The sequence below is a fragment of the Anoplopoma fimbria genome, chromosome 20, assembly GCF_027596085.1.
Source record: "Anoplopoma fimbria isolate UVic2021 breed Golden Eagle Sablefish chromosome 20, Afim_UVic_2022, whole genome shotgun sequence".
Lineage (NCBI taxonomy): Eukaryota > Metazoa > Chordata > Actinopteri > Perciformes > Anoplopomatidae > Anoplopoma > Anoplopoma fimbria.
In genome coordinates this window covers 9824835-9843788 of record NC_072468.1, presented here as the reverse complement: position 1 = coordinate 9843788, position 18954 = coordinate 9824835, and the positions used below count along the sequence as shown (strand labels likewise).

General features: G+C 39.6%; 2 protein-coding genes across 2 annotated transcripts in view; both read right to left on the bottom strand.

Moving 5' to 3' along the window:
* spire1b (spire-type actin nucleation factor 1b) overlaps positions 1-6178 on the bottom strand; it is a 40605-nt gene extending 34427 nt beyond the window's left edge. Inside the window, 2 exon segments of the mRNA XM_054621373.1 lie at positions 1380-1408; positions 5503-6178. Of these exon segments, the coding sequence (XP_054477348.1) occupies positions 1380-1408; positions 5503-5863 (390 nt within the window). The 5' untranslated portion in view covers positions 5864-6178.
* Positions 6179-8185: 2007 nt separating this feature from the next.
* Positions 8186-15663, bottom strand: LOC129109201 (V-type proton ATPase subunit C 1-A-like). The gene is made up of 13 exons (XM_054621221.1): positions 15515-15663; positions 14832-14996; positions 14147-14214; positions 13125-13210; positions 12762-12856; positions 12415-12506; positions 12142-12240; positions 11983-12051; positions 11748-11840; positions 11434-11527; positions 10503-10600; positions 10204-10330; positions 8186-8825 (listed from the first exon to the last, which is right to left on the bottom strand). The coding sequence occupies exons 2-13, from the start codon at positions 14961-14963 to the stop codon at positions 8727-8729; spliced, it is 1152 nt and encodes a 383-aa protein (XP_054477196.1). The 5' UTR covers positions 14964-14996; positions 15515-15663; the 3' UTR covers positions 8186-8726.
* Between the last annotated feature and the right edge of the window lie 3291 nt (positions 15664-18954).

Sequence of the window (18954 nt, the reverse complement as noted above, 5' to 3'; positions counted from 1 at the left end):
AGACAGTATTATTGCGTTGTGTTAGACAGTAAAATAAATCATCTTGTATTGCGGCCGGTCTACAGTATTTGCCCTGCGTTAATAGAATAGTAATTTGCTTACTTGCCGAGAGTTAAATGAGAATATTAATACCACTCTGATGTTAAGCATAAGGCAGGAGGTGATTAGCTTAGCCTAGCATAAAGACTGGAAGCAGGTGGAAACAGACAGCCTGTTTTATCCAAAGTTTAAAAATACTTTAAAAGCTCACTAATTAACACTGTGTATCTTGTCTATTAAACCTCAACACAAACAGAAAAGTAAAGATGACTTACATGCTGTGCCAGAGATGAGACAATGTGTCAATTAGCCAGTGTCAAAATACCCATATTTACAGCAATATAGCTGGCTATAGCTAATTTCCCCTTTATGGAAATTGTAGGTGGGGTGAATTATTATTTAACTCAACCGTATAAATTATATTAAGGCTAAAAGTATGTGTGTATCTTTGATCTTTGGAAAAAGCCCAGCTAGCTGTTTCCCCCTGTTTCCAGTCTTTAAGCTAGGCTTATTGCCTCATGGCTTCAGCGCTACCATTCATATGTCTGTATAGTGTACAGACATATGAATGGTATCGATCTCTTCATCTAATTTATGAATATGGTTTATGGTTTATTAAGCAGTAGGGGACTCAGAGCGGCTGCATTGCAGGCAAGAGGATCAACACACCACACACCCATGGCTTATGACAGTTTCAACCACAGACCAGCACTTGAAATAATCCTGCGGGGTGCCCGCTCTAATATGCCATCTCTGTTGTTGTGGCTGGCTGCCGTCTTTGACTGTAACTAGCTAATGAAACCAACTGTGGTAGGTTAATATTTAAAAAGTAGAAAATGCTTTTATTGCGATTAAGCCTGCCATTATCTCTCCCTGAACAACCATATATCTCCCTCCACGAATATCTCGTTAATTGACGGACGGGTTCCTTTCCAGAAACGCTTGAGTTTCCCAGCTTGCACTTTGTGAGGTTTGTGAGGTAATCAACAAAAACATTCCAATCAAGGTTTCACAACTAGTTACACTCAAACTAATCCTTTCATATGACCAAAATTCTAATTTTAAACATGTGCATATTTTATCTTTTTAAAACCCAGCAACTAGGTTGAACATAAAACATGAGGTAAACATTGCCAAAGCACAGTAAGCTTAATTGAAATAAAATGTCCTGGTTATTCCATATATAATGTGCCCAATGTATGATCTCCCCCCTCCCCCACAACATGTACTTTGACATTATGTTAATAGTCAATAATTTCCACATAATATTGTTCAAGCCTCTGTAAGCATGCAATGGTAGAAAACAAGAAGTAGTACAGAACTACAGTGGAGTTACTCACCTCTGTTGTTGTGCAAGGGCTGTATTTACCTGCAGGGAAACAAGAAAGCAGTGTTGTGATAAGCAGCAGATGTAAGCCTGAGCACAAAGCAGCTTACACACACACACATGCACAGCTTCATAACTGTTCCGTTAAAGTGGAAAAAAAATGTATGACCGACAGAAGTTAAGCCCATGTGATGATGATCTTCATGTCAAAAGGTCATGCATTACTTTTGATTCCGTGTCTGAATATCATATAATATAATATATCAGGAGAAAGTTGCGGTGCAAGGTATGCTGAATGGCGCTGAAAGAACATGGCTCCCAGAGGTGTGGCTCTGATGCATTCTGTTAATAGTTTTTGGAAAAAATTGTACTTGATAGTAGGATCAAGTCATAGTTGGTTGTGGTTCATGAAATGTAAATGACTTAAAGAATAATATGGAAAATCACTGCCTTATCCTGTAAATGCTCATGTTCTTGGTGCAGGTTTAAAGGAAAACCTGTTGTATCGTGGAATTTTTAAATAGCTTACTTATCAGTGATTAAACACTCCCTTCCTCATTAAACTATTTCTACAAAACTGCTCTCTGTTCTCATTATGCAAACTAGACCAGTTTTAATAAAAGTTCTGTTTAATTTCTAATTACAGTGGTTCATTGCATGTGACTGATGATGACTAGACTCCTCCCAAGGAGCCATGTTGCATGAATGTGCTCCCTTCAAAAAGAAGACCCACTTAAATGCTCCTCCAGGCTACATCTGCCAAGCTTACACTGTGTGAACAAACAGCCTGCTGACAGATGACCCTCGAAATAAATTGCTCTTTTTGTCTTGTGACACGCAACATCACAACAGCTATGACATCATCCCATGACCTTAACTTCAGTATCAGCAGGTTTGATTGCCACGCTGCTGTATGTAGGGTGAAGAAAGGTTAACAGGGTGATGTGAGCATCCAATGAAAAAAACAAAAAAACATATCCAATGTGCTTTCTTGATTATGCTATAACGCTTGGGGAGGGAAACAGCAGGATATTAAAAATATTCGTCAAAGTCGATATATATCGCGATAAAGCATATTTTCTGGTTATTCATTAAATAAATGGTCTATATGAAATAACCACATGATTTTGTATACTCTTGTGTGAATTAAATACTTGACAAATGAAAAGTACTGAATATTTTCTAATTTAATTCAGACCTTTGCTGCAAAATAATCTTATTATCTCAGAAATAACTTTAGCTAATACGGGCTTATTATGATCAATTTAGACGATGTAGTTGTGTATCTCAACATATGATTTTATCACGCAATGATTCCATTGAAACACGATTAAATTGTGTATCACGAAATCTCAATATATGATTTTATCACGATATGATTCTATAATTATCGCCCAGCCCTGGGAAGACGTTGTTAAGAGTGGGTCAAACACTAACCCTGCCAGATTTAACTCCAAGTCAATTTAGCAGACGAGCGCTTCAGAAGTCCTAAATCCTGAAAACTTTTGTCACAGATTTATCTCATTATTTACATCAATGAGTATATCTGAGTCAAGCTTGTGCATCAGGGAGAGAGAGGGAGAGAGAGAGAGAGAGAGAGAGAGAGAGAGAGAGAGAGAGAGAGAGAGAGAGAGAGAGAGAGAGAGCCGATGCTGAACAGCACCAATAAGTGGCAATTAGACCAGCAGATCACCCTGAAAAACCAAGACCATCTGTGTGGTAGCAGTGCACTGATCAAAACACTCCCAGAATGACTTAGACTAAGGATACTTAGTTGTCGTCATGGGGTTCATGAGGATTGTGAGCTAGAAAGGAAGACTTGATATAGATAGGTAATAAATGATCACCTTCAATAGTCAGGTAAAAGTAATGGATACATGTATAAAATACAGTCGTAAGATAATGCGTTTCGCTGTATGTGGTTACTATATAAAAAGTGTGTTTAGTATTTTGCACATTTGTTGTAAAAGGAAACAGTAAGATGTTTGTCTGCATCCTTTTGGCAGCAGGTTATCTGAAAAAGCAATCCTTTTTCATCCCCTCTCAATATTAATTGGGGTTTTCAAGATAATCAAAATACATTATTGAACACTGTTGTGCTGATCAGCAATGTTTTTATTTTTGATATTCCATAAAAGCTGCTTTCAAACTCCTTAATTTTATTTCTCAAATAGTATTATTTACAGGAAAAAGATCTTTATAAAATGAGAAATCAGGACAGTATCAAACACTTGAGATTCTGAGTTGTGATGATTCTTTGGCATCATCATAACTTTACTTTGTTTCCAGTTATAGGGTGAATTATTTAGAACTGATGTAGAAAGGATATGTTCATGTATAACAATTGCATTTAACACCTATGTACAGTAGCCTTTATATGTATATGTATAAATGTGTTATGCCTGCTAAAAATTGTTAAGTTATTTATGTTTGTTTGTGATGCAAGTTATATTTGCTATTTGTTTTGTGATATAAAATAAATAAATAAACATAAATACAAAATCTGTTAAATAGCAACATGATTTCTGAAGCAATATTAACCCCAAAACTATGTAAATTGCAAATACAAATGCCACAAAACATGCATTACTACAACAAGTCAATACGTTTTGCATGATGTGACATCACACGCGCATGCAGCTGAGGAATAAACGCCTGGACCCCCCTCTCTGATGGTCGCTTCCATGCTCCTAAAAATAGCCCATTCATTCTAAGCATCATCCTCACAGCTGTGCTTCTCAGCTTTGCTAATAAAAGTTGATTAGACAAAGCGTGTGGCGCATTTGAAGAAATCAAAGGCCTAAATGTTGACTGAGCAGTGTTCAGTACTGTGTGTGTGTGTGTGTGTGTGTGTGTGTGTGTGTGTGTGTGTGTGTGTGTGTGTGTGTGTGTGTGTGTGTGTGTGTGTGTTTACATTGCAGCTGGAGTTAAGAGCACATCCCTCAGGTGTAGTCCATTACGGACAGGGATAGATAGATAGATAGATAGATAGATAGATAGATAGATAGATAGATAGATAGATAGATAGATAGATAGGCATTTAGTCAGTCTGCTCTGCGCTCTTTGTTCACTGCATCAGCAAATGTGATTACAGCATACACTGAACTCTGTCTGACAGGACACTGTAATGTGTTCAGACAGACACGCCCATCACATGGAATGCTGTGTCATCTGTTTTGTTTTGAATCCTGGTTGATACCTTGTAAAAACAGATCTGTAGTATGAGGGATGCTAGACAGATACCACAGAAACGCTTAAACTCTCTCCCATGTGAGCCACAAATTACCATAAAGCACAATAAAGTCAGTATAAATGCCCTGCATATAGCCCCACAGACACTGTGCAAACCCCCTCATAGGACATTTCCAGTATATTGCAGTGATTTATCAGTTGGCGCGCTATATGCTGCCACTGTCTCCTCTCACTTTCTTGTATGTTTCTCAGAGCACTTGTCACACCAGCAGGGCCATAACTCCTCATTTTTTTTTATAGCACCTTATTAAACAGAGGCCCCCCATGTCAGAGGCAGTTAGGATCAGCTGTAATCAGGCCATTAAAAACTCAAGGCCCATGATGGGGTGAACCATCACCTTTTTTCTGTTTACACACATACATCGGCCCCATGCATGCACATTTCAGCTTGCAATAATCACATGCTTTAATCGTCACCGATGTGATGTGAAGTGGGAAACAGGCTGAGAGGCCTTCAATGAGAGATGGAGCCCCGTGATGCGCACACACACGTGCCCTCAGTGGGGAGGAATAGTGAAAACCAGTCAGAACCACTACAGTATGGTGTGCCAGGGGACTCTTTGTTTGTCAGTGATCTGGTGTAATTAGGCCCTATGACTCTGGCTGATATTGTCCTGCTGCAGATTAAAGACTAATAAAGCACCTGATCAGGGAAAACCTCTAAAGCCTCCACTTGCTGGATGTTTTATTTATAGTACCGTTATTGCTCCGTGTTAGCCTACCACTATATCACATTTGGGTGATGTGATTTTTGTAGGCTATCTTGCCCCTTCCTAAGTCTTCTAGTCTTACAATCACAACAGCCCATTATTTGAAATGCATGTGATGGTCTGGCCTAGATCGAGAGTGGCTTAAGGCGCACTCGTTCTTACATAATATTGTACCTTCACAGCCCCGGTGTTCCACCCTCACGGACCCGTCTTTCTGTATCCTGACATCCTCCGGTCCAGATATCCTCCTCGGAGCCGCCGCTGATGATGATGCTCCAGCGGTGGCGGCGGAGCTCCCCCTGCTCCGGTGCCCCTTGGCCAGCGTCCTGCAGCACTGGTAACACACCGCCCATGCCTGCTCCTCGTTGATGGGCTGGCTGTAGAGCTTCAGTATCTCCTCCAGAGAGAGACCCTCCAGCGCCGCTTCCTCCGTCGAACTCATGGCGCTGCGACGCTGCTGCTGCTCATCATCCCGGTGAGTCGCCGCGGCGGCGTCCGTCAGCCCTCCGTGGTCCCCGCGTCGGCGCTCGGCCATCCTTTCATTATCTCAGCAGCGCAGGAGGAGGCCCGATGACGAGAGCAGGTCCACGCCGATGTATGAGAGGGAACCTGGCGGCATTGATGCTTCTCGCTCCTGCTCCCCCGAGGCAGCGGCCAGCAGCGAGCCGGTGGATGTTTTCCCCGCCCGCGCCGACGCCTCGTTCGGGTTTCGGTACTGGAGCGTTACCAAGGTGTGTGTGTGTGGTGTGTGTTTGTGGCGGGTTTGTGTGATCGTAGCCTCCGCCGTGTGTTTGTGTGTCTCACAACACAACCCAGCAAGCCAGACTCACTCTTTCATCACATGATCTCTCTCTCTCTCTCTCTCTCTCTCTCTCTTTTCACACACACACACACACACACACACACACACACACACACACACACACCAAATGCCTCTGCATCTGTTCCCTGCCTTTTTAAGAGGTGGATTGATTAGAACACCTGGGCATGCATTGATGTGATTAGTAATTCAGATACAGTTCATTCACGCATGTTTTATGGTAGTCACAGTTTGATCATCAACCGGAGAATCCGCTTGGGGGCCACAAAAACTCTTTAAATTCACAGTCATGTTTGTAGGTGGTCAGATGTAATCACACATTTCTGAAAAGGAATATGCACCACTTAAGTACAATATCAATTGACATGGTGTTGTAGTTTACGCTGTGCTTACATGGTGCATATGAGCTAATAGATGAGTGTTTAATCAATTTATCACAGAGTGACGACAAAGAAAACTTGGGGTTGGCGGTACCTATAACTGGGTAGGTTCTAAATAATGCACATAGGGTAGGAGGTAGAGGGCACATGCAGTATTTATTTATTTTTTGGGACAGTTTATGAATTAATACATTTTTCTTTATATATATATGTATTTATTCATCAAACACTTTCTGAATAAAGTTCCAATTTTTCTATTACTTTTTTCATTTTTGTTTTATGGTGTGTTTTTTCTTATTTATCTTTTCTTGTTCATGTGTTTGGACATACTTATAAATCATCAGATATCAAAAGGCCCTGCACATACCATAGTCCGCCCACTCAATAAGTCCTCTAATTAGGACAGAGTAGAGTAGATTATAGATCATATCGGTGCCCATCTTCATCCTGAGTAGAGGTCTAATCAGGTTAAAACACCTGTGTGCTTTTTAACTTTCCAGGTGTTAATATTAATTCCAGCCTACTTCTGTTCTGTACTTCCTTATTGTTTTCCATTATTTCTATTTTCATTTTTGTTGTAATTTCTATGATAATTGTTTCTTCCTTGAATGTGATGTGAAGATCTTTGTTGGATCAGCACATTGTTCTGTCAAATGTTATTTAATTGAGAGCTGTCACTGCTATGTGCATATTTCTTGTAGGACTTGATTCTGGTTTGTAAGTCATGGGACGTGCATGCAGTTCAGATGATGCACCTACTCTGACCTATATGTGGTGGAAAAGTAAAAAGAAACAGTTTTCACAAAAGGAAAGACTTTCTCGTAATGTACTTATTTACAAATTGCAATACTTGTACTTTATGTTTTTGGCAGTAGGTTTATTTCGCAGCTGTAGCTTGTTACTTTATTTTAGATGTCAGTCAAAAAACACAAGATCAGTTTGTAAAACATGATGCATTGTTGGGGATTAAACTTCCCAACAGCATCTGAAAAGTGGCTCTACCTCGACCAACCAGGAATAATGAATCAACAAAATATCAATAACTCTGGCAGGGCCACTTTGTATATTGTGTGCTTATGATACTTTAATTGAGTTTTTGGTTTCCAACATGTTCAAATATACCATCCAAGGACATCATCTTAAGTGTCTGTTTAGTGCCCTCTGCTGTTGAAATCCTCGCTGCCCTCCATGTTGAAACTGAAGTATTTTGCCAGCAGCCATGTGCATTCCAAAGGATTTCTGTTTAAAGAGGAACTATCTTTGAAATCGCCTACGGCTCTGCATATGATCATGAGTCATCACAAAGCTTCACAGAGGATCTCTTTTTACTACACAGAGCTGGACCAATATGTTTCTTTTTCCTCCCTTACGCACATCACCATATAACATTCACACCATGATCATATTTATTAGTTTTTGTTTATTTAACTTTTATTTTTCCAGAATGGTACTATTGAGATCTAAAACCTCTTTTCCGGGGGAGTTCTGGTCAAAGCCAGGAGCATAAAGTTTCACACATAAAAGAACAAATAAAAGACTTTCACATAACTAAAAACTGAACTAAAAATATATAAATACAATTAAATATTCTGACTTCAATCCAAAAAAAACAATTTATTAATCCCTTCACAAATTCACACACATTTGATATGATTTATTCATCAATCATATTTATTTAATCACTGGCTTACACACAATACTCTGATACAGATCTTATTTGACATCAAATATACACAACATGAGACAACAACACACACGCACTTATATCACATCTTTGATACACAAAGCCATCCCACAAACACAGCAGGTCTGGTTGTCGTGGGTAACAGTGATAACATGTAAACACAAATCTGAACACTGAGGATGTAGCCATCGATATAAGCGGGCACATGTGGAATGACGCAGTAAATATACATCTTTTCAACATGATTTATTAATCCATTTCACGTCAAAAAAGAAGATAAACAAACTGTAAACAATAACAATAATTAAAAGTATTTTTTTCCTTTTTTTGTCCCTTGCTTGTAAAAGTGATAGAAGCTTCACCACAAGGAATGAACATGCAGCGTTGTCAATCAAGCGGCTGATGGGATGAGGCGGCAGTGAGGAGATGGACAGCAATTGGAGAGGAGGGATGTTTAGGCAAGGGAAGATCAAATTTATTCAACACTCAGCTTAAAGAGAAAGTGGGGAAAGTGTTAAACTTTAAAGTCCAACAGGTTGCAGTCGATCTTGTCATAGACGTAAGGATAGTACTCCTGCTGGCTCAGGTTCAGGCCCGGGATGTCAATCGCAGACTGACGAAAAAACAGAAATAAACAGTTGAGGCTGTTAGTGTGTGTAAGCAGCTGTTTCCAAAACTAAGAAGTGAACGCCACCCATGAGGACGATGAAAAAAAACACAAAAGCGTGAAACATCTCACTCCTTAAATCCCAGGCATCCTCGCATTACCTTCAAACTTTGAAATATAAACAGATTTCAATTTTGCCAAAACTCCATTTGATGTTAAGTTTCTCATCAGTAACTAATTTACACAACTAAGAAATCAAATGCATAATTTTGATGAAAATTGGACAAAATATAATTTCTCACCTGTAAGGCCCTGATTTTATATAGTATCAGTAAAATACTTACTTTGAGGGCATATCTTTCAAGTTGAAAATAATTAATTATTTTCCTCCAAGTGCATTGTGGGTTTATTTAAATGTGTGAGGTTTATTTAAATGTGTGAGTGTATATATATATAAACAATGCTTTCATTGGTCTTTACTCGTAGAACACAATTTTCATATTTTTATGTGTCCGGTTGTTACATATGTATCACTTTCGTTTATCTGTGTTCTTTAAAAGAGAATGTATGTATGTGTTCAACATTGTTTAAAGATTGGAATATCAATCAATACAGCTTTATGCCTCAATATAAAACATTATTTGGAAAAACACTGCAAGTTCACAGCATAGATTGTATGTAGAGAGGTTAAGACCACTGTAATTGCCTTCTCTTTGCAGTAACCAGCTCTGGCCATGAGAAGGAGCACCTGTTATTCTCTGACACAGTGATGGAGGAGAAGCAGAGACTGAAGCAGTAGAGACTCAAGCAGTATGTACAACATTGATAACAATTCTACACAGAATCTACTACACTCTAATCCTCATAGTATGTTTTTGCAGATAAATATCCCCTCCTAAAAAAAAATCAACTAACTTTTACCATCTTACTAATAGGAAAGTATTCAGTAAATGTAAAGTCATGTGTCAAACTGGAAATATCAAACTTTCATAAAGTATCGTTTGAGTATACTTTATTTTGTCACTTCTAAAATGTGAACATACTTAAAGGCTGATTTGAATTAGTGTGAAATGTGACTTTAAGACACATTTTCTGTGTTTAAACTAGTTAATTACTATAATACATTTAGGTCTAAAATAACTACAATGAATAGTATTAAAATGTTGGAAAGCCAAAACACATATTACTGCAAGATAGCATAGAAAACTTAAAGTCTCTGAAAAAGATTGAGGTATTGTAGGTTAAACATACCAACTGATATGATAATCATATCATAAGTTTTTTATAGTAGGACATAACTAAGTTGCTCCAAGATGTGCAGAGTTTTTCTCGCTGCTACAACCTTGTAGTCAGAGCCTTTACATATTATTATGAAAGTACTCACGTCGATGATAGCTGCTGCACTGCTGTCCAGATGTTTGTACAGATCATTCAGCACCTCCCTCAGCTTCTTCATGTTCTTTTTGCTTGGCTGCAGGAGCATGGCCTGAAAGTTCACCGGCAGACCATATCTGGAGGAACACGTTACATAAATAAGTAATTCATAAATCATTTTCTTTCTTTCTTTCTTCTTTTTTTTTTTTTTTTTTAACTGCTGCAAGTTTATAATAAGATACATGTACGGGTGTTTATAAGTAGTTATATGTGGGGGTGATATTAATACTGTATTTCTGATGACAGTACCTTAAAACAGATTCCACAAACACCCTCAGTGCTTTGATGTGAATCCATGCAATGAAGGCTTCACTGAAGTTCACTTTCAGCCATCTGACAAGCGGGCCCTGCAGAGAGCAGATGCAGATTAGGCTCATATCATTTTTGGATGTGGCACTAATACAATCTCGCCCAGACAGGAGAGGAAAGAATTTGCAATCAACAAGATAAAATGTTTGTTTCTTATCAAAACCAAATTTGGCAGACATTCTTAATTGTTATTGTGGATTTATGTGGGGTCAGAGTTTTCTGACTTCTACTAGCTGCACAGCGCCAATATTTCAAACTGCTTCAGGCTCTTTAATTGACTGTTTTCTAAAAATAAAAAGTAAAAAAAATCATACACTCAGATTAAAAAATAACTACAAAACAACATTTGTAATACAACCAAATTGACATTATCCTGATGAAAACATTGCTTGCTGTGTGTCATCCTGGGCTATCAGGATTGTAATGATTTTTGTCTTAAAACTATTCATTCTCAGTTGCTAGGATTTAGCACTTGTAAAACCTACCCCATGGATATACATTATCATATGACAAAATGGTCATTTTGACAAATAAAAGTACTGACACCGATCTCAGCCTGGACTGAAATTTCTGTAAATTTATCTTAATAATGTACTAAAAATGAACCCAATGGTTGCTCAGAAAAACATAAATTATGTATAGAAATAATAAAACATTCACACAATTTGCATTGTAGATGGTCGGTTACTCAACACGCAAAACCATTTATGTAGTTCCTTGAATATATTACAAGAAGGCCCAAAAGTACCCAGTGTGGAACCATGTCGGTCTGCAAGGTTTAGCAGCTAAGCATTGTAAAGAAATCTCCTAGGGAAAGCTACACAACGAATTAAGAACTATAACAAAAAAGATTTCCTGTTCCATCACTTACAAACTGCTTCTTCTTATCTGTGGAGAGCCGCGTCATCTCCTCTTTGTCTGCCTTCATCATCTCCTCGTTGTACTGGAAGTCTCTCACTGTGAACCTAGAAACAAGATGGCGAGGGCAGGAATCAGCTTCATTTGATCATGAATATATCTGTGTGTACAAAGTTACAATATAAACCCTGTGATCACTGTCCAGTTGATATATTTGGTCAGAGCTATTTATATTTGCCACAAAGTCTGGCTTCTTTTGAACTATTTCAGACACGTTTCACAGCTCTTGTCAATGATGGCACGCGTAAGCTTAGTGTGAACTCTTACTTGTTCTCTCTGGCTTTGTGTTTGAAGTCGTCGATGGCTTTCAGAAATAGAGTGACGCTGAACAATCCACTGTCATTGTCTTCAAATAGCAGACTGGAGGAAAAGACAGGTATTTGTTATACGGCTGTTACAATGTTCATGACAAACTGTAAATTAATGGGCATATAAATACTCAATTAAAGAAATTCAAAAGAAAAATACAGATGAAATCAAAATCATTGATGACATCACTTACTGTGAGGATCGTGGCACCACCATCTCAGCCAGTGTCTCGTATGTTTTCTGCCAATCAGTGTACGCCGTCCTGAAAGAACAGAGGATGAGGAGACACTAAGAGCGCGTCTCATCTCTCTTTCTCCTTTTCTCTCCGACATTCTTGAGAAATAATACTCACTTGGGTACAACTACCAGCATGGTGATGAGGTACTCCGAGTCGAGAACAAAGTCTTCCTTCTTGACAATGTCGGCCAGGCTCCTGGTCAGCAGGCTCCCCCTGGTGGGGCACAACAGTGTTACAATGACATAGACGTAATACGACCCGCTATTCAGGGTCGCAGTAACTTTTCAGACCATGCTAACACCGTCCTACGAAAAAGGTAGATGATCCGTGAAGATAATATATTTTGCTTTTTGATAAACGTCACATTTGTACTTTAGGGTCACTCACGCATTCTTCCTCTCTAAGTTCTGCAGGTTTCCCTTCAGGTTGTTATAAGCCGATGCTCTGGCCTTCAGGTCATTGTCAATCTGGGATACTTGCTGGGAAATGATGAAAAACATGGTTGAAATTATTTACAACTGACGGATAAAATGCAGTGACATGCCCTTTAAGACTTCCGCTCAGAGCCCCTATAGGCCCTGGATGGGCCCAGCGGGAAATAGAATCCTACAGTACAGTAGAGCTCTACCAGTGCCCATCAGACTACAAACATACACAGAGACCATTTACAGCAATATCTGCCAAATATGGCCAAACGCATAGTTCACTATTTTATAACTAGCTGAGAGACCTACCTTTGAGATGATTTCTGAGATGTTTTTAAGTGACTGTTTGATGGGATATTTAGCCATGTCCCATTGAAATCTGGTGATATAGGTGACAAGATCCACTGAAAAAAAGAAAAAAACAACAACAGACATGTCAGGCTATAATCAGCTTATTATCAGTTTATATTGAGATATTAAAGCTACGATTTAATTGCAGTGTGATTTCAGATCTCATGCATCAAATAGTTGTCAGCTGAAATTCTAAAGGATTGTAAAGAATATTTAAAACAACATCAGTGTGGCTTGGATGTTATTAGCATTATCGCCCATTTGACTTTGCTTTGCATTCCCACAGCTTTTTTTGGTGCTAAAATAATTTTGACACTGTACCTCCATTGGCCAGCAGGTTCTCCTGCACTTTGTCTCGACTGTCTTCCAGCACGTCAGCCATGTAGTGAGCAACCTTCTTCACCACACTGTGAACAACCGGGAGACATCAAAACAATGCCGTGCCAACGCGAACTTTGAGCACAGAGCCGACGCAAAATGAGCGTTCGACCCTGCACATGCTCACACGACTACCACGACCTCATCCCCCAAATTCAGCACAAACACACACACATCAAAAACTTTCACATATTCCTGTTGTTCCTGACAAGGCAATTTATAATATGGCAGACTTGCAGAGTTCAGGATTTGTAACCGTTCAGCAGCAGATCAAAAGCAGAACTATGTCAACAGTAGTGAAGCCAGGGAGACACTGAAGGCCAAGTCACACCTCAAGCCTAAAAAGTTCATAAGAAAGTACATCTGCCACTTAGGTTTGATCTTGTCTAACTATAAAAAAAAAAATTGTATTATTCTTATAATGATGAAAAAAAAAAAAACATATCCAAATAATCCAATCAATAATCAAATAAAATGCATTAATGTGTGCAATTTTGAAGAATTCAGTAGTTTAGATATTCTTCCTTTTCCCAGGAAGGAAACTTCCAAAAAGGAACTAGATTAAAGGTTGTAGTCAGACATAGTGAAACTGTGTCTTTCAGAGCTCAGGCAGTAATGACTGTGTGAGTTTTTGGATGTCAGTATTTCCAAAAGGCTATAAAATACACTCAAACGCACTTGCGGCACATAAGTCATTGGGTATAAATACGACTACAAAAAGAGCTGCTGGTTTGTCACCCAACTGTAAATTGCCAAGTTTAGACTGCGAGGCCCGCTAGCCTCGGGCCCCTGTGAAATTCCTCACTGTTAAAAGGTAAGGGAAGGGATTAGGTAATGGTAAACCAGCTACATCAGAGAGTCAGGGGTGCTGCGCAGGTTAGGAGATTTTGTATTATGCCCTAAAGCAGTAATTTCTCATACACTAGCAATGTTCATTCAAAGTCAGAATACAGCAGGTGGCATACCTTTCCACAAAGGAGTCTAATTTGGCCAGTTCATCCGACAGCCCAACCAAGACATCTAGTGTCCCCACCTGTTTTTGAAAACAAAAAGTCAAACATCAGCACATTATGACTTTTGAGTGATCAGCCCTGAGATTTTTTTGAAGCGGGGTCAGCAGGGTTGTGTTTTAACAGTGACATCTGAGGTCCATTCCGCCTACAGTGACATCCAGAGGGGGGCCCTGTGTGCTTATGATGGCGCCTCTTTGTCCGGGCCCACTCATGCAACGCTAACAGTTCCAGGAGAACATCGCAGCCCCACACGGATGCAAGGTCAGCGGGGTTACTTCACCTTCGGCAGAGAGGAACCGAACCAGACGAGCTGGGCAGCTCTGTGGACAAAAACTTCACCAAAACCGACCGCTTCAACATGCAGGCGACGGATCGGTGTGGAGACTGCTTCCCATACACACAATCAGCTTATTCTTGACAGTGGATATATCAGGTGAGTGAATTTAGCCTACTATTACATGAAAAAACACCAATAGTTTTTTTTAACTATCAAAAACAGCTATGAATCATGCAAGAAAGAAACTTATGTGCACATTCTACTACTTGAGTCAATAGATTCATTACCACAAAGTAATGCCTCAGCATGGGAGAAAAGTGTGATGTTGTGAAAGCAGAGAAGCCCACAACTAATGCTAACCTTAAGGTCTGGGATGTTAAACTTGTGGTTGGTGGAGAGGTTGTTGGTACGTGTGGTGGCTGCCATCATGGTGTCCCATGTTTGCTGGCAGGTCTTCTCTCCCGGTGCAGAGATCAACCAAAACTCTGTCATGGTTTCGACAGCACTGGTGCAGCTAGAGAAAAACTGAGAGGAAAAAACTAAATTCAGACTAATGCGTGCTGTGTTATGATACAGCTCGGCAGTTAATAAAACACTGTGAAACACGGAGTTTGCCTCTTTATCAACAGCACTGATTTGGTTACAGTGCAGGTTAAGTACTGTGTTTACATGTCTCCTTGTCTTTAGCTACATCTTATCTCCAAAAGGCTGCTGGGCTGTTTACCACTAAGCTAGCAAGCTAATGAAAGCATGCTAACCTAGCAACAGGAGCTCATTCAGTGTTTAAGTCCATTGCAGGTAGTTTTCCAAACACTAACGTATTATCGTTGCGTTACTAATAGCTAACATTACAGGGGCCTGAAATAAGAATTAAACGATAACGTCACTGTATACAAACTAAAGAAAGCTAACACACATAGATGGTTAAGGTCAGGCAACATCCAGGGATTAGCTACCCGTTAGCCACTCAGCTTTGCTCACAACAACAACAACAGCAGCAGCAGAGGTGACTAGTTACGCTCGTGTTTGACAGTTTCACTCACCTGTGAATACCAAATGTGGCCGTTAGCAGTGAAAAAATATATAGCTGTCTATGGCTTGGTAATTTTCATAGTTGCCATTCAATGCAGTTGGTGAGGTCTCCTGACAGCAGCATCAGAGTCAGCTGATCTGCCAGAGGAACCGGAAGGCCTCTCACACGCTCAGTGGGGAGACTCCGCAGCGAACACAGCCGGTGGACATTTGGTACTGCAGGGCAAGTAACTGGACTATGATGACTGCCATGCTGATTCTCGTGAGAGAGTTTGATGCTGAGGTTCAAGGACACTTCGGTAGGGCAGATATATGCGATAGAGTCCAGGTGGGGTCTCAATGACTTAGCCACACTCTACAAGTCAACTCAAGATTGTATGAATGTTAAGCAATAACAGATCAGTAACTGCCATGAATAAGGACTTTATTTATTAGAGTGGGGAAGACATTTCCACACTAAAGTCAATTGTACAAAAAACTGTTTTGTTGAGGCACCATTTTAATATTGTTGATATGGAGTTTAACCAAATTTCCTGAATTACAAGACGTGATAAGAACTCCACCCCAGACTTGAGCGTCAGTCCACATTCCAAATTGCATTATTACCTTATTAGAGAAGCACAAGGGCGCTCCTGGATGCCAAGTCAGCAGCATTTGAGGCTTACGAGTTGCTAAATTTGGAAAAGCCGGCTCAGGTTTCCTGACTTTGGGTGTCTCCTGCACAGATTCTGAAGGAAAACGCCCCCCAAAGGGACATGTTTATAGTTCAGTGGGTCTGGGGTTCATTGTTTGGGACACAATGGTTGGTCTGCCTGGAGCCAACCCTCAACATCAAACGGCAGGTCCAGTTTGCCCATTGCTGGCCAGGGGCCAGTCTGCCGGGATGTTATCAGGACACACACATACACACACACACACACACCATAATCAGTCAGCCTGCAGAGCGCAGACTACTGCTGAGAGTGTGGTGTTAGCTCTCTTAGTGTTCAATTCAGTGAGGAAAGTGTTGTTTTAGCAATAAATAGCATTAAATGGTAAAAAAACAACTATTTCCAAGCGTATTGCCATCACCTCACACACATATCATTCAACACTGTCACCTTGCATGGAGTCCCAGAGCTCTCTGGAAACCATCACAGCTACTCACAAACAAGGGACCACAGATTACATCCTACTCCATGTCTTTAGAAAAGCTCCCTGTTTTTCTCCTACAGTTCTAAAATAACGTATGCGCTCCAAGGATGAGGCTTGTCTATCTGCTTTGTATACACTGTCCCACTGTGCACATCACCTGTTCATTTTAACCTACCTGTACTCAGTTCATCTTGACTACGGTGACCTACTGTTTCGAGAAATTCAAGCACACTCACATACACACTAGTAGCCTACATGATGGCTTTATTTTTATGTATACAAATGCAGTATTTAGACTATATCTGTGAAGCTGCATGTTCATGCACCTTAATACAGACACAAGGTTATGGGCATTCTCCAACATGACTTACTTAATGAATATTTTAAAAATCATAATGTAACATAAAATGTCTATATTTACTTTTATTGATGTGGTCTTCCTGATGGTATGATTTTCTCAGAAACAATATACCTTTGCAGTAAACGACATATGTGAGTGATGTTGTGAACTTATTAAGAATGACTTATACTGCCATCTATCATGGCAGAGAGGAAACAAGGGGTTGAAATGTGTTATTGTTCGACAATCATGGTGTATCTTGCTGTATGTCTCCACCACTTTGATACAATTGTTGAAAATGACATGTCCTGGGAAAGCCCAGAGATAGGTGCTTCCTTTCAGAAGGCATATTGTAGGACTGAAAAATTAAGAATTATACAATACATTTTCTGGCTGTGTCAAAGATCACACTGAATTTTCACAAATGTCTATGTAGTTGTCAGCAAACAGACTTTCACTAGCATTCTTGGATCAGATCGTTTAAATGACATAGGCTTTTGTTTTGTTTTATTCCTGCAGCCAGTTTTCCCTACTTAACATTCAGAGCAGTGTGAGGAAAAGTTTGTTCGGAGGTCCTTTTACTTAGCAACATTCTTTGGCAAAAAAACCTGATGAGTGACTTAACAACACAACACTAGAGTCTGTTGCGTAACATGAGTTTGTGGTGGTTTAACCAGTCACTCAAGTCCCTGTAATGAGTAAATGATTATTCAAATATACAAAGGTACTGCACATTTATACATATATTCCCTTTGATTCTGTTGATGTATATATTATTTTAAGCGTTTTTTTATGCTTAGAAACTAAGAGGACAATCAATTTTGTTGAAGGTGCTTAATTATTTTGTATTTTTATCGTTGGAATATGATGTTTATTCCTATCTGACTGGAGACTCTTGGTCAGTCAGGGTTCATCAATGCTGGGGCTTTCTAAGTCTGTGTGTTGATGTAATCTGTTTGTAATGTTTGCAAATATGAATTCCTGCTGCACAATGCAGCCACTGGAGTATTTGCCTGCACAGTGGGTGGTACACATGTCTGGCTCACGCATACCCAATGGCCACGATGGCCATTATGATCCAAACAATAGAAATCAAACATTGTGCTTTACTGGAAGCCACTTTAGATGCTATGCGTGATTAGACTTATATATACATGTTCTCGTTTAGTGTCGCAGAAAACAGGCACAAAACACGGAACAGCTTTTGTGTTGCAGTCCACATGCCTCTGCGGCCTTTACAATGGACCCAAAGCAAAAGTTTTATTAGCGAAACAAACGTTGCTATTGTTTATTTATTCCCCCAAGGAGTGCTCAAAGCTCATCTAATGCACCGAAGAATTTCAGTTTGTGAATTCACAACCCTTCTTGTAAGATGCTAAAAAAAAAGCAGAACCCCATGCACTGTTACTGCACCTTTATGACATGGGACGGTAAAGATTTAGGAGATCTTACCTTGGTATTGTTTAACATATGATCTCAATGGGAGAAAATGGCTTCTGGATGGATGGAATCCAAAAGTTTGTTGAATCCTGGAAAAACACAAAATGATGCCTTACTTAGAAGTGAGATCATGGTTTGTTCTAATGTGTATTCCAAGGATAAACTTTTTGGTGAGATTTTAGATAATTAAAAACTGCATTGTGGGTCCCTGTCACTCTGTTACAATTCATTGAAACCACTGAACGAAGGAAACAATAAATGGCCAAAGGCTGCACAGACACAGTTGAAAAGAGACTTTGACTCCAGGATACATGTGTGGATCATCAAACGCAGACAAACGCAAACCCTTATACACATTTTTGCAAATATACATTAAAGCCTTAAGAAACCTATGACAATGTGGAATTAGACACATTTACATTTGAATTGGTGATTTTATGCCGAGGTCTGTGATTCTAAAAATCAAGATGATGGCAGTATTGATATAGAGTCAAAACAGCGGCAGAAAAAACCCTTTCCTACTGTTTAGCTAATAGT